Consider the following 14,964-nt stretch of genomic DNA (forward strand, 5'->3'; position numbering starts at 1 on the left):
TGTTTAATTTTTCTTACTATACTTACTATACTTATTGCATGGCTCCGTAAATAATAGTCGAGCTGTTTATAGACTCCCAAACACCGAACGTTTGATTAGCCCCGCTCTATATGATAAAATTCAAATTTTGAGACTGATATTTTACTGCTCCAAATATAATCGATAAATGCAGAATGGTTGATTGTATTAGTGTATACCTCACTACTTCCCTTTTTTGCCTACACGTCAGAGGATCAGTATGCAACAATCGTAGTAAGAATCAAAACGACTATGTCAATTGTTAGTAGGCGAGGGTGTGTAGGCTTACCATACGTCCCGCTTTACGCGGGACAGTCCCGCTTTTTAGCGTCTTGTCCCGCCGTCCGACAAGTCAGCCAAAAGTCCCGCTTTGGCGTTCAGCCATCCAGCATAATACAACGAACAAGTTCTCGTTATTTCTGTGTAGCGTAGCGCTAGCCTATTTACTGAAGGTGAATGCGTTTGTTTCGTTGTTTCCCGCATCTAACATTGTTAGAAAACGTATCGCATGTAAAACCAAAACTAATTAGTCCAAATTTGAATTATTTGTACCGGTATCTTTAAGGTCAATTCCTTTCTATTTTTCGAACTGAACCCGTTATTTGGACAGAGAATATGCGCATGAATTTTCGATGACAATTTGGTTGATGAAGACAGCCGGGATAGCTTTTAAATATAGGCCTATGTAGTAAAATCGGAAAATGTAAACTTACAAAATCACAGCTAAGGGGTCGTTGTCTTTAGAGGCGTCCCACTTCGAAGTCACAAAAATATGGTAACCCTAAGGGTGTGGAGCACAAATACTGAAACTACTTATAGCTTAATTAGATCAGTGTTTCCCTTTTTATGGCTCACGGCCTCCGTCCGCAGGCTTTGAGCACCTGTTCACCATTACAAAAAATGAACGTACTATTATGTACTATCTATTCTATATAAAGTCTAATGTGTATTTACTATTTTTATGGGATATAAAAACAAACCAAAGACTAAAAGGACAAATGCGTGAAATGCACAACCTATTACAATGGTATCCAGGAACCATCCAATACCCGTATCACACACTCATTTGAAATAATACTAATCATTTCTCTGCACAGACATAGGTTAGGTCAGACCAAAGGGTCAGACTTTCCAGTGAGGAATGTCTTGTGAGGTATTTCAGTAATTAAGTGATGGATAACTCAGAATTGGAAATTAATTTAGAATCAAAATACAAAGATGTTTGTCTCAAAAATGGATATAATCTTCTCGACAAATGCGGCGAAGGATCTTATGCTGCTGTACATCTTGCAGAAGTGAAATCAGAAGCTCATAAACGAAATCCGAACATGAAAGAAGTTCTAAAAAGATTACAGACTAACCATGTAAGGATGGCGTAAGTAAAAGCCTGGTATACAACCGCATTTACATCTATCTCGGTTAGTTATTTTGGCGGAAATATGATTGATAGCGAGCCAAAAAACCTCGAGTTTTCAGTAAACCGTGCAACAATGGAGTAAATTGGTGTTGGAAAAGTTTGTTTGTTTCACTGCAAACACCTCTAAATTGCATTAAAATGTTGAAAATTGGCTACGCCTGTATGATTGCGGCAATAAGCAATTGGTAGTTAGAGCGCTACATTAAATTGTGTCGGCATCGCAGACAAAAGTACTTGGATTGTGACTCCATGCCCACCACCATAACCCTCGATAGACAATGCCGGACCGTAAAGATTTCGGTCCTTGCAAAACATGAAGAAGTGGCAGCTTATTCGGAGTGAAATGCGCATAATAACTTATTATATAGGCGCGATATCCTAGTGCTGTTATTTCTCTACCCCATATAGGTGCCATCCTGAAATTACAAACACTCCCTACATTTAAGGTGAGACACCACACTTTCATTCCTAACTTAAATTCAATTGTATTTGAATATCCAAAAAGTGGCGTGTACAACAGGGAAAATAATCATTTTAATATATAACATATTTCGGTACTCGTGTAGTATGCGCACAAAGATGTCGCATAACCTGAACCCTAACCTGGTACACAACTTGAGTTCAGGTTGTGCGCCATCTTGGTGCGCATACTTCAAGAGGTCCCATATTTCTATGAGTTACCAATAATTATATTCCTACTGGCAAAATATTCCTAACCCTAATTCTGGAAACACCAATACCCCCCTGAAATAAAAAGCTGGGGAGCATACTGTCCTAGTGGTTGTTAGAGGGTTGGAATAAGGTTGAACTGTGTTGGAATCGCAGATTCGACATCTCTATTTCAAACCGAATGTCCACCACAGGGTGCACTAAACCTACAGCCAGGGATTCCATCGATCTGAAACCCAAAATAAGGACGACTGGAAAATTTTTTGCATTGTGAGCAGAAATAAATGGCTTTCCAGGTTAATGTCACTATTACAGACGTCACAGTTTGCGAATCACTTACCCTTCAAGTTTCGTTTAACTTTGAATTCTTTCCCGTACACGAAAAACGTTCTTACATTTGCTCATTTTTGAATTTAGGCTAAAATAACCACCACCACGACTAGGCTTGCACGTAATTTACGGATTTACGGAATTACGGAATTATTTCGAGTTACGGAAGCGAAGTTACGAATTACGTAAAGTCGTAAATATTGGTCGAGCGCTTTCGCGATTGAAACGAGCTCTCTTCAGAGCAGTCAATTCCGTCGATTGTAAAAAATTAAAGTTTAAGTAAAAGAAGTTAGAGTTCCGGTATTCGCAGCCGTTTCTCTCTCTCTTGTTAGGCAGATGGGGAAGGGATAACGCGTCATTTACTAACCTATTATCAACTTATCTAGGATGGCCAATGTACATATTAACCGTAGATAAGGAATAGAATTGTGTTGAGACCGATGGACGTCAACACACTTGGTTTCAACTTCTTCGGGTGAAATGACTAAAGAATGTAAGAGATCAGCTTATAAAACATGGTCTATTTGTAAATGCCGTGATAATTAATGTCGCGCTTATCAAGCAGCAATATAAAGACGGAAGAGAAATTGCGTAATGAACCAACGCAACTCAGTCTTTTCGGCATCGGTAAAGCGATTGAGACGGCAGAGAAACAACAATACGACAGGATTTCCCGTGTTTATTCTGCGCGAGATCCATTTTCTATTACAAAATCTTGATGTTCTGTTACCGATTTTACGTTATATATCTGTCCGGACTTGGCATTGCTCAATATGTTTTTCACAATGCCTCGCAGTATGTCGTCCAAATATGATTACCTGTCTTTACCAAATGCGGCAACTTATTTTGATTTATCGTCGACTCGAATACCACCGGCACTCGACCAAACTTGTGTCAATTTTGGCAAATAGGATTGTCGACTTGAGTTAGAAAAATAAATTAATATTTTCATGAGTGCAAAATAAATGTCACAAAATGCATTGTTTTGCGATATAACTTTGTATTTTCGGAGAAGGCATGTCATATAAGTACGGTAGTTTAAATAATGCGCAAATAATTAATATTTGATCTAAATTTATCGCAAATAATGTTATAACTTTTAGGCCGCGAAATGATTTAATGTAAAATGAAGCATGGAATTCGGAATATCGTCAATAAGTCGGCATCAATAATTATTATAAAATGCAAAGTAAGTAGTAAAGTCGGATATTGTAAAAAACGGTGAAATAACAAGTCTTCGTCGCGAGGCAAGCGAAAGTATAATCAAACAAGAGAATACGCTTGTAGTTGATTAATAAATTAGCAACCCGGAATTTTTATTTAATACGAAAGTCGTATTAATACGTTAATACGATTTTAAAAAAGTGAACTATCGTTTCTTAAATATATTACCAGTGTTGGTAATGATAAAATTGATCGCATAAAATTTGGTGATGAAGTGGATAAAAAAATCAAAGCTAATACAAAAGATAAAAATCAGAATAAAATTATTTTGAATTCACTCCTTGATATTTGTCTTTAACATCTGTCGCCGGCGCGTAGTACTGCCGGGAATATGAAAACCAAACTTCGATGTCCTATTCGGAATAGAAGTGGATTAAATTGGTTGTTATGATAGGTTTAAATGTGTGAAAAAAATATCGCAATTACGGGGTCATTACGTAATCGATTTGGCCGTAATTACGGAATTGATTTTTGTCAATTACGTGCAAGCCTAACCACGACAAAACCTAAGGATCGCCACACTAACAATGCTTTATGCGGCCTATGCCTATCTGTGCCTTGCTTCTTTGTGTTTCAAATAAGATTGTGTTGCTTTTATGATGCCCCAATAAAGCTTTGGCGATAAGACAAACAACACAAAGCTTCTATTATGAGGTCCTAATAAGACAAAATAAGGACACGCAAGCCAAAAATAAGGACAGACCTTAGAAATAAGAACGTTATGGAATCCCTGCCTACAGATATTATGTGTTAGTCTGTACTCTGTAGTCATACTCCACTCGTCATTTAGTACTCTTGCCACCCAATCAAAAATGTGCATTGTCCTCAAAACCTCATTACTATCTTCTTCTAAATCGGAATCTCCTTTTGAACCATATACGTCAATCATCCGATAATAAAAAATATTAATATTGCTACAAAATACTTTCACTCTTCATACGAACATCATACAAAAACTCGTGGCGGAAAGATTTGAATATTCCTTCCATTCTTCATACGAACATCATACAAAAACTCGCGGCGGAAAGATAGATCTGAAATCTGATTTTGACTTGATTTAGTAAGCATTAAACGATAGTAGCATCCTCATCGATTGCGTGTTTGAGGCGCAATATTTAGCGCATGCTAGTTCAAACAGCGATAAACCACTTTTCGAGGTAATGAACTCACGAAGCAGCATCATCGTCCTCCCACAAATTACGAGATAAATGAATTTATTATCTGGCATGACGTTTGTGATAAGGGATTGTCGTAAATCAACACCGTGTTCATTGAATATGAGTCAGTGTTATGTGCGCCATCTTATATGAAATACAATAATAGATTATATCTCGTTGTGTTGTCTCACTAATAATTTGTGCCATGACGCGAGATTGAGACCATGTGATACTGGCGAAACTCTAGGGCAGCGGTCGGACATCTTTTGTCGCCTGTGTGCCATAATTAAGGGTTGCAAGTCCTGGCAGGCCGCACATATTTTCTGATAAACCACATTTTTTACACAGATCAAAAGTTGAAATTTTAGTCGTCGACTCAATTCGTCTTACTAAGCAAAAAATTTACAAATTTACAAAGGACATTGTGAATTATGGTTAAAATCGCAGTCGCAGTTTTGTTGCAAAATTTCAGTGAAGCATCGCGGGCCGGATTATTTTACTCGGCGGTCCGAATATGACCCACGGGCCGTAGATTGCCGACCTCTGCTCTAGGGTTCCGTGGAACCCTGGTTGAAAATCAGTGTCTCGTAAAGTACTTTTATGTTGCAGTTTAAACATCACACTGATTGTGTTTGCTAAATCATTACTTTTCACGTGTCACAATTTTTTAAAATCACGAATAAATTTTAGTTTTTCATCACAAAACATTCCTATGTAAATGGACTCGTGTAAAGCATTATTATAACTACGGTTTGGACCAGTCGTTCCCAACCTTTTATAACCGCGGCACCCCTCCGGAGGATTTCAGCACTAACCCCCCCCCCCCCCTGTTTATCATTCAAGTGGTATTTAGAATGTTCTTATGAGCGGCAGATTCCAAATCCCATAATGGGCGAGGGCCCCCATTTGGGAACCACTGTTTTAGTTCTTCATCACAAACCATTATTATGTAAATGCACACGTGTAAAGCATTATGCATACTACGGTTTAGGCAAAAAAACATATAAAGAAAAACATATCGATAAAGCAATAACAGGACAGTACTCTGTTTTGTGTAAGGTAAAAGCTCTAGTTTAAATTGTATCAGCATATGTTTGTTTTTTCAGGTGGCGATCAAGATCCTTGACACGTCGTTTGTTTCGTCGAAGCGCAAGTTCAGGGCGAACACAGAGTGGACGATAATGACTAGATTAGCTGAAGACCCGCATCCGAATGTGGTATGATTTCTAGCTGTTTTCGTGATTTTAAATAAGCATCCGTAGAGGTTACGCCAGACTAACTCCTAATCCCTTTTCAATGCCCTGGTGCTAGTGAATCCTTATGCGTATAATGCAAGGATGCTGTAGCAGGAATAGAAATACCATACTATGCAATTCAGTGGACCTTTCCACAGCAACGACTTCCTTATTTACTTCGTGACATTGGCCAATCACCAAGATGGAAAAGTGACTTAACAATGCTCCTTTTTCGCATCCGCTCAATTCGTTAGTTTTCAGTTGCGTTTCGGAAACGTAAATATAAATCAGATAATTCAATGATCAGTCTGTCTTCTTAGGAGTTTCAATTTAATTGCAGTAATAAATAATTAGTGTAGAAATAGCTGTGATAGACTGGGCTAAAATTATTTACCGGTACTTTTAAAAAACAGATTGTTGTATGCGATGAATCATAATGATGGTTTGAAACACATACCCCATTTTACAGGCGCCAACTCGCAAAAGCACTCTTAAAATGGCCCCAAAAATTTTGCAATGGTAAAGTATAGGAAAAAATTTTCGGGAGTCAAAGGTCGGGGAAAGGTCCATAGCTGTAGAATGTTAGTTTGAGGAAGTCTGGTTTTGTTCAGACGAAACCTTACAGAAGTACATTTGTGTTAGTGTGCAGCAAGACTTGAATTGCGTAGTTGAAATAAGTATATTGCGTATGTGCGTTGTGATGGGAGTATATATGCTACCAGGGCCGTCCTTAACTATTGTGTAATATGCAACTATTGCACATGTCGGGCGACACCCAGTCTGGGTAGTGATAGGAATAATAACGGAAGGTTTTGTGATATAAAAAATAAATTTGCCACAAAATCTTATTACGTTAACTGAGTACAAAATGAAGATTAAAGTAATTACTTTGCGTGCCGCGAAGTTATACAATATGTAATCAAGTTTCTGTTGATTTACACCTAGCGCTGGCCCATTGTGACCACATAAGGAATCCGTTTCATCCCAAACCGACAAACAACTTCGAAAACGTTCGAATACGACATTATTTATAAGTTCTGATGGACAAGGCGATATTTCAATTACCGCCTTGTTGCCACAATTCGAATATTTTTTGAATACAAATCAGCAAACACACCCGAGTCAACAAATAAAGTAATTTTGAGCACATAACCATCCCCGCGTGGGATGCGAACCCATGCAGTGTAATCAGAGGTCAATAGCGAGCGTATTCCTACAGCTTTGTTAAAATATGAGTCTCCTTCACTTCTGAGTTAATGAGCGTGAACTTTTACCGGAACCCTTCACAAGAAAAATTAACTTGAAACGAGGTAACGGCGGAAAGAATTAATGATACGTTCTGAGTTAGGCTGAAGACGCCTGGCACTAGGATTGGGACCCCGGGAAACCCCGATCCCGAAATCCCGGGATTTGGACTGTTTTTCTCAATCCCGATCGCGCAATTATTTCCCGAAAATCCCGAGATTTTGAGGCTTTGTTATCTACATATAGATATTCTCACAAATGGTAGGTTACACCATTTTATTCAATACTTATTTTGAAAAAAAGCCATCCACGCTCACAGTTTGAGTGGAAGTGGAATTATTGTGCGAAGTTTTTCTCAAATTGTATCAAGGAATTATCATTTGAGTAGTAGAATTGTCATTATTGCCGTCTTATTTAATCATAATGTGAACCCAAAATAGCATTCAGGATTCAGACAATGACTTTGCAGGATTTTTATTCACTATTTGATACAAAAATAAAACAGTCATATTTTTAAAAAGTAAAATCAAGAAGGTGAACTATCGTCTTCATAAATATCCGCATTCGAGGGTCAGGAATGATAATATTTTTAGCTAAAATTATGAGAGTTAATTTACAAACAGTGACAAGAAAGATCAAACCCAACTCAAAAGTTAAAAATCGGAATAAAATCCCGAATTCAACCCGATATTCGACAATTCTTCAAAACTATTCGATTCGATGAAAATATACTATTTTTACCACCTTTGCGATCTGTAATCACGCCAGTAATATGACGATACGCGTTGTAGTCCTAACATCAATGCAATGCAATGAAACTTAATAAAACTTTCATAAATTTAGTAAATTGCCCTACTTTACAAAATCGTGGTGGAATTGACGATTATTTTATATCTCGAATACAAAACGGTTATCGTTTTCAAATAGTTTCTGCGTTCTGAAAAGTCGAATAAGCGTTACGACATAGTAAATGCTATGATCTTTGCCATCAAATTATGCTCGGGCCTTGCACGAAATTCTTAACGTGAAAAGATACGTCCAGCTGTGAAAATTGTTTATAAATACTTTAAACCGATTTAGTGTTTTTAGCGATAATAATTAATTGTTGTAATGAAATACAGTTTGTTTGCCACTTTCATTTCTCTCGCAACTATCGACAATAACACTATTGAATGATTTTGGCAATGGGAGAAACATATTGAATTGTAACAAAAATGAATTAGGTTGTGAAAACTGAGAATATAAGCGATAATAATAAGGGCGTAACGTAGAAAAGGGCGAGCAAAACTGAAGCGCGTGATCAGCGGTGCGTTTGAACACCACGTATTACCCTTGCGGCCGCCGCAACTTTTACAATAATGTGAGGTGATCCGAAGACGCTCTCGTTTACAATGTAAAAAAACAGCTCTAATTTCGGTAAATATTAACCATATGTTCGCGTTCGACTATCGCACTCTTAATGGGTGGAAAATGTTCGTGTTTTGTGATTGGCGTGCCGCGAATATTAAAAGAGCTAAATAGTGTACTGCGATATAAAAAAATGGTTGGGAACCACTGCCCTAGATCAGTGCTCTTCAACCTTTTTGCTATTGCGGAACCCTTGATATCATTTTTTGTTTTTCATGAAACCCCAAATAACAAAAATAAAACACGAAATACTCGTAACACGTAATATTTGTACTTCAAATATTTCTACTTCAACAACGAAACAGAAAGAAGATAACAAGCGCGAAATTCAATGACTAGGTTGTTCTAGCATTTCAGTTGCAATCTTCTGGCTCCACGGCGCTCTATGCAATTCTCATACTCATGTCTACACTCTAAACTTCTTTTTTGTTTTTTAATAGTTGTTAAAGCAGAAAATGCTGATTTACACAAATAGGTATTGGGAAATTAAAGTTTTAATGCTTCTTTTGCAATTGCTGTACCCTCTTTGTGAAGAGAAATCCAAAAATATTCCTTTCCTTGTTTTTCAAAGGTTTCCTCCGCATTAATATCATTACGGATATCTAGGAGTCCTTCTTGCTGTTGCGCACTTAGAAATTCATCCAAAAACCGAAAAAAAAAAGATAATCATTTTTTGCAACTTTACTGGCCCAGCAGTCAATTTTTCTTTTACGCGGAACCCCTAAAGAACCCTATAAACTCACGGAACCCCACTGCATGTGTTGCGGAACCCCTGTTGACGAGCACTGCCCTAGATGTTCTAATATTTCTGCGTCGATATTATATGGAATAAATACGTGATTTTATTGTCATGCAAGTTGTTTCTATCTTTTACTTAATTCCGAAGAATCCCGAGATTATACGTCTCAATCCCGGGATATCAAAAACTGTTCCCGAAATCCCAACCCTACCTGGCACGTGTTTGGATCAGGCAGATATTTCGGGGCTCCCGAAGTATGCGAACCAAGATGGCGGACATCGGAATGTAATATGTGTACTAGGTTAGGGTTAGGCCATAATTTTAGGTATAAATACTACGGGAGGCTCTTGGCTAGTCTTCGAACTGATAACAGGCCAAAAATAGGGAAAATTGGAAAAAATTTATCGCCTAACCCTAACCTGTTACCCATGTTACGTTCCGATGTCCGCCATCTTGGTTCGCATACTTCGCGAGCACCGATATTTCGGCCTAACTGATGGCACCACGCAACCGTACCGGAAGACTGTAATCAAATTGTCGTAAATGGATGTGAATCAGGATCAGGAGTATTCACCGATGGTTTCAGTCCCACTTATGAGTGTATTTCTGGTGTTTGAGACTAAAATGTAGCCGAACACACCCCGGATGGGACTCGAACCCACAATCCCTGGCTTAGGAGGCCAATGCCTTATCCATTAGGCCACCGGGGCCGTGGCTCGAAGCGTATTACTTGTTGTCAAAACAAGGCTGAAAAGAAGTAGATAGCAGAGCCAAAATAACGAACATCATTTCGAAATCAGCTGCCACATTGAATTAACTGTAAAATTCGATAATGTATAGTACTGTATACCAATCAAATGACGGTTCTCACGAATGACGGCAACCAACTTTGTCGACCTTTTCATTAATATTAGAGCAGAAAACCGGGCGCTTCAGAAGTATGTGTACAATAGGGAGGTACTAATTTTGTTCGCCTACTTCACATTAAGTTTTGTAAAGGGACTGATCTCTATGGACAGGGGGGTATATTCACTTGGCCGACACAGACAGTCCCCGAACTCGTTAATATACCTAAAATAAAGAAAATCGGAATAAAATATGGCCTAACCTGGTACACACACAACGGGGAGTACCGAAAACTGTGCATCGTGGTGGAATCGCGTAGTCAGGGTTGGATTAACCATTACGCAAAATAAGTATGCGCTTAGGGCACCAAAAAAAATTGGCATCACTGAAATTTCTAACAGTTGAGGTTGCGTGAAACTAACTACCTTTCCTAGCTCTCTATGCCTTTGCGCAGGTGGATCCGTATGCGTATTACGCAAGGATGCTGTAGCAAGAGTGTAAATGGCTATTCTATTCAATTCAAGAGTCTTGCTGCACACGAACACAAATAATATTTGAACTGAAATTTCTATAGACGATTTTCCAATGGTGTCTTGGTTTTTTTTTTCTGTAATTCGAGTTGTTCAGACGAATCTGACTTCATTGTTGGCTCGATTGAAGCTGGCGCGGCGGTGTTTGCATCAACGGGCTAAGCGTTAGGAATACGCTCGCCACCGCACCTCTAATTACTCTGCGTGGGTTCGCAGGTTCGAAACCCATGCAGGGATGGTTATGTGCGAGAGGATGGCTGGACTCCTCGCCGTCGTTGGGTGGTTCACGTAACCGCTGCTCGGTTACGGTTTCCTCCACCACCAAGTCCGTGCTTCCGAAAACAAACAATACCATACCCGACTTGGAATGGTAACCGGACGAGGGGCTGTGGTTCGCCATATGGATAAGCCGTCTTAACGGCTTTCCTCTCTCCCGGGATAAATATGTAAATACCTATCCTATTTTTTCTTCTTCTCGAATGCCATCTTATAGCTCTCTATAAATGCTTGTGGGATAGGATAGGATTTACATATTTATCCCGGGGGAGAGGAAAGCCGATAAGACGGCTTATCCATATGGCGAACCACGGCCTCTCGTCCGGTTACCATTCCAAGTGGGGTATGGGATTAGTTTTACTGTATTGTTTGTTTTCGGAAGCATGGACTTGGTGGTGGAGGAAGCCGTAACCGACCAGTGGTTACGTGAACCACCCAACGACGGCGAGGAGTCCAGCAATCCTCTCGCACATAACCATCCCTGCATGGGATTCGAACCTGCGAACCCACGCAGAGTAGTTAGAGGTGCGGTGGTGAGCGTATTCCTAACGCTTAGCCCGTTGAGCCACACCGCCGCGCCAAAGAACTATTTTTAAAATATATCATGTAAATTAATAAAAACTTAGCTTTCAATTTGAAGGGGATACTGAAAGTTTTTCAGATGACGTGGAACACTAGTTTCATTACTTTTATTTTATATACTGTATACATCAGCATGTGCCTAATGCTTTTATCGTTGAGAAACGTAATGATTATTGTATTTGAACACTTTGAAATAACTCGCTAACGCGGTTGGAGCTAATTATGTTAGTTATTCGCTCTATTCATTTTATTCGAAATGCATTAAGACAGGTTTAAGATACGTACATGAGAAACTAAATCGCGTTGACGTAATGTAGAATGAGTTGACATTAACCCTGGTCAATAGCGTACAATAAATCGCGTCGTTCTTACCAACCGTCTCGTGGGCAAGCACCGCGAAGACGAACTTAGCCGTAAACAGCAAATTTGTTGAAGTAGGCGACTCATGATGACGGCCACAATAATTCTCCATCATTGAAGTGAGAATTCTTCGACTAGGATTGCTATCGGTACTTTCTTTGTAAAGCAACAGACATCGAAGTGTCGGTTTGCTTTTGAGATCTCTTCTCAACCGTTTGAGTAATGATAGAAAAAACGCGAAGACACCCCGGATGGGACTCGAACCCACAATCCCTGGCTTAGGAGGCCAATGCCTTATCCATTAGGCCACCGGGGCCACGGTTTACCTATGATTAAGTGATCGAATATATGCCTTATTACAACTGACATCAACAGGAGTGTTATCATAATCATATCGTTGTATTGATTAGGCGTGTGTAATTATATATACAAGTGCCGTTGGCACATTGCCACGTAACGTGTTTAAAAACAACCTGTCGTTGACTATTTAGGTCTTATTACTCTTACCTCATTTGCAATATAAAATGTAATCTTATTCAGATCCACTGCATAACCCACATTACCTGTGCTTGAGTTAATATGGTTATCTATCAGTCGGCGCTCGGGCTTGTTTTTTACTAGTGACACCGGGAATATCCAGTATATTAAACGTATTCATATGCCAAGGCGATGTTAGTATTTGACGTTCGTCTCTATACTTTAGTATTTGATGTTAAATTTTTCATTTTGCCTTTTTACTCTTGTATGACCTAATTAGAAAGTTAGAATTTTCATGGGTGTCGCTGCTCGATAACCAATGCTGGTTTATCGCTTAACTCTGAACATAGGCGTAGCCAGGGGGGGGGCCAGAGGGGCCATGGCCCCCCCCAAAATTTTCAAGAATTCCATTCCTAATCCACCAGTTTTGTGGCATCTTGTCTCGTCAAGCGTGTACACCGCAATACAGATCGTTATGACGCTACTAGCAACCACCGTTGAGGCTGAGCGGTCTTTCTCATGCATGAAACGGGTAAAGACATGGCTGCGCTCATCAATGACGTCCAATCGCCTTTCTGATTTGTGTGTGCTTCACTGTCACCGTGAAATGGTCACCGAGGAGAAAATTAATCGAGTTATGTCGAGCATAGTTGGCGGGAAGCGAAGGATGGACTTTTAATTGGGGCGATGTATTTTACTTATTCAAATTGCGTTGTTAATATTTGTTGTTTCAAATAAAAAATTGTTTATTAATGGATTTTGTATTCACAAAAATCCAGCTGAGTAATTGAATCAGTTTGCTTGGTGACCAACTGTTGTTGTTTTGCGCTTGAAGAACGGTGTTTTAAACCCAATATAATTTCTAAAATTTTCAAATTTGGCCCCCCCCAAAATTTTGGGCTGGCTACGCCACTGACTCTGAAATGCAATTTTTTCTTTTAAACCTCATTTTGTACATACAACGCATATTTTCAATAAGTGAAATACTAAATTACTGATCCTATAAATATATTCAAAACAGTTGTTAAAGTCAAAGATGATTTTAATAGAAAGGTGGACACCAACGAAACAATGCGCGTGGATTATTGGGATTCCATTCACGTTAATTTATAGCGGATAAATTATTTCAATGTTGATTGTTAGGCTCTATTGCAGTGGTTCCCAAATATCGTTACCCCTAAATCGAATTACCAAAAGCTCAATTACCCCTTTCATAAAATAAAATTTCAGCGCGAAATTTATTGAATTCAATAACAACAACATGAACAACATCCTGATTTTATCTCAATGGGTAGGGTGGCAGTGTTTCTGCGATGTCAAACAATAAATCATCGGCAAAGTGGACGGCAGACACAATCACATATCATCGTCACATATCATCAAGTTTATTTCAATATTTTGTCTTAATGGATGTGATCGCGGATAATCATACTTCACAGCAATACGTCAGGGCTAATCAACTATTTTCACTAAAGGTCCGTTTACGAAACTTCAAAATTACTGCGGTCCGGACATTACAGATAATTTTATTCATTGGGTAAAATAAACGAAACATCAGATGCAATATTACATTTAATACAAGAGCAATGAATGGCTCGCAAACATGAACACAAATATCGCACATTGGTACCAGTACGACAAGCTGTATAGCTGTGTATTTATTTACATTGTATCAAAATCATCTGAAACTATAAAACGATGCTTATGCTACCAAAATAAACAAGCAGACGCAGTACAAATTTTATGGTCGAAAGGTCCGGATTCGGACCGCGGTCCGCCAGTTGAGTAGCCCTACGTTAGATGACAGCTCTGGTATAATGTCTCTGCTAACCACGTGGCCGACTTCATTAGGACACAAAAATGATCTTAAACTAGATGCGAACACTGCACACTCAGTTCTTTCACTGCAGACCCACAAAAAGGATGATAAATCCAGAAATGTTTAAGAAAATGAAGATCTGGATTACCCCCTAAAAATGTCAAATTACCTTCAGTTAGGGAACCTATTGCTTAATTACAAGTAAATTAATTTAATTAATTAATTAAATTAATTAACTTAATTACAAGTTGCTTAATAACAAGTTTGAATCGAAGTTGTGAAATGTTTCGCAACACAAATATGGACCCACTGCTCCAAAAGTCAAGAATAGTGATACACATCTTGCAGTTTTTGTCTATTTCATATTCAAAGATTATACCACAGTTCCTTGTCCTGTTGCGTCCCACAGCTAAATATTTATGTCTGGGGCTAGGCACCAGGTGTCGTGGATGAAATAATTGTTTCATCTTTGGCAATTCAGTCTTATTTGCATCTACTGTTCTGCTATTTTCTTATATTGACTCTTTGAATAGCAGCGCAACTGATAAAAAACTGGCAGAACCGGTGTGCTGATCCAACGAAATAATACCTATATCAAGTCAATGCATTCCCTTGCCTAAAGACGTTGTTGTC

General features: G+C 38.8%; 1 protein-coding gene and 2 non-coding genes across 4 annotated transcripts in view; 1 reads left to right on the plus strand and 2 right to left on the minus strand.

Moving 5' to 3' along the window:
- The first annotated feature begins 1,144 nt into the window (after positions 1 to 1,144).
- Positions 1,145 to 14,964, plus strand: part of LOC120346998 (uncharacterized) — a 45,061-nt gene continuing 31,241 nt past the window's right edge. The window contains exons 1-2 of one of the 2 annotated variants that reach the window (XM_078115987.1): positions 1,145 to 1,382; positions 5,922 to 6,032. In XM_078115987.1, the coding sequence (XP_077972113.1) occupies positions 1,191 to 1,382; positions 5,922 to 6,032 (303 nt within the window). In that variant the 5' untranslated portion in view covers positions 1,145 to 1,190. Of the gene's footprint in view, positions 1,394 to 5,921; positions 6,033 to 14,964 lie in introns of both variants that reach the window. The other variant, XM_078115989.1, reaches the window with a different exon arrangement.
- Positions 10,079 to 10,151, minus strand: Trnar-ccu (transfer RNA arginine (anticodon CCU)). Its single transcript has one exon. It is a non-coding gene; the product is annotated as a tRNA-Arg (tRNA).
- Positions 12,279 to 12,351, minus strand: Trnar-ccu (transfer RNA arginine (anticodon CCU)). The gene has a single exon. It is a non-coding gene; the product is annotated as a tRNA-Arg (tRNA).

This window comes from Styela clava, chromosome 1 (assembly GCF_964204865.1).
Source record: "Styela clava chromosome 1, kaStyClav1.hap1.2, whole genome shotgun sequence".
Lineage (NCBI taxonomy): Eukaryota > Metazoa > Chordata > Ascidiacea > Stolidobranchia > Styelidae > Styela > Styela clava.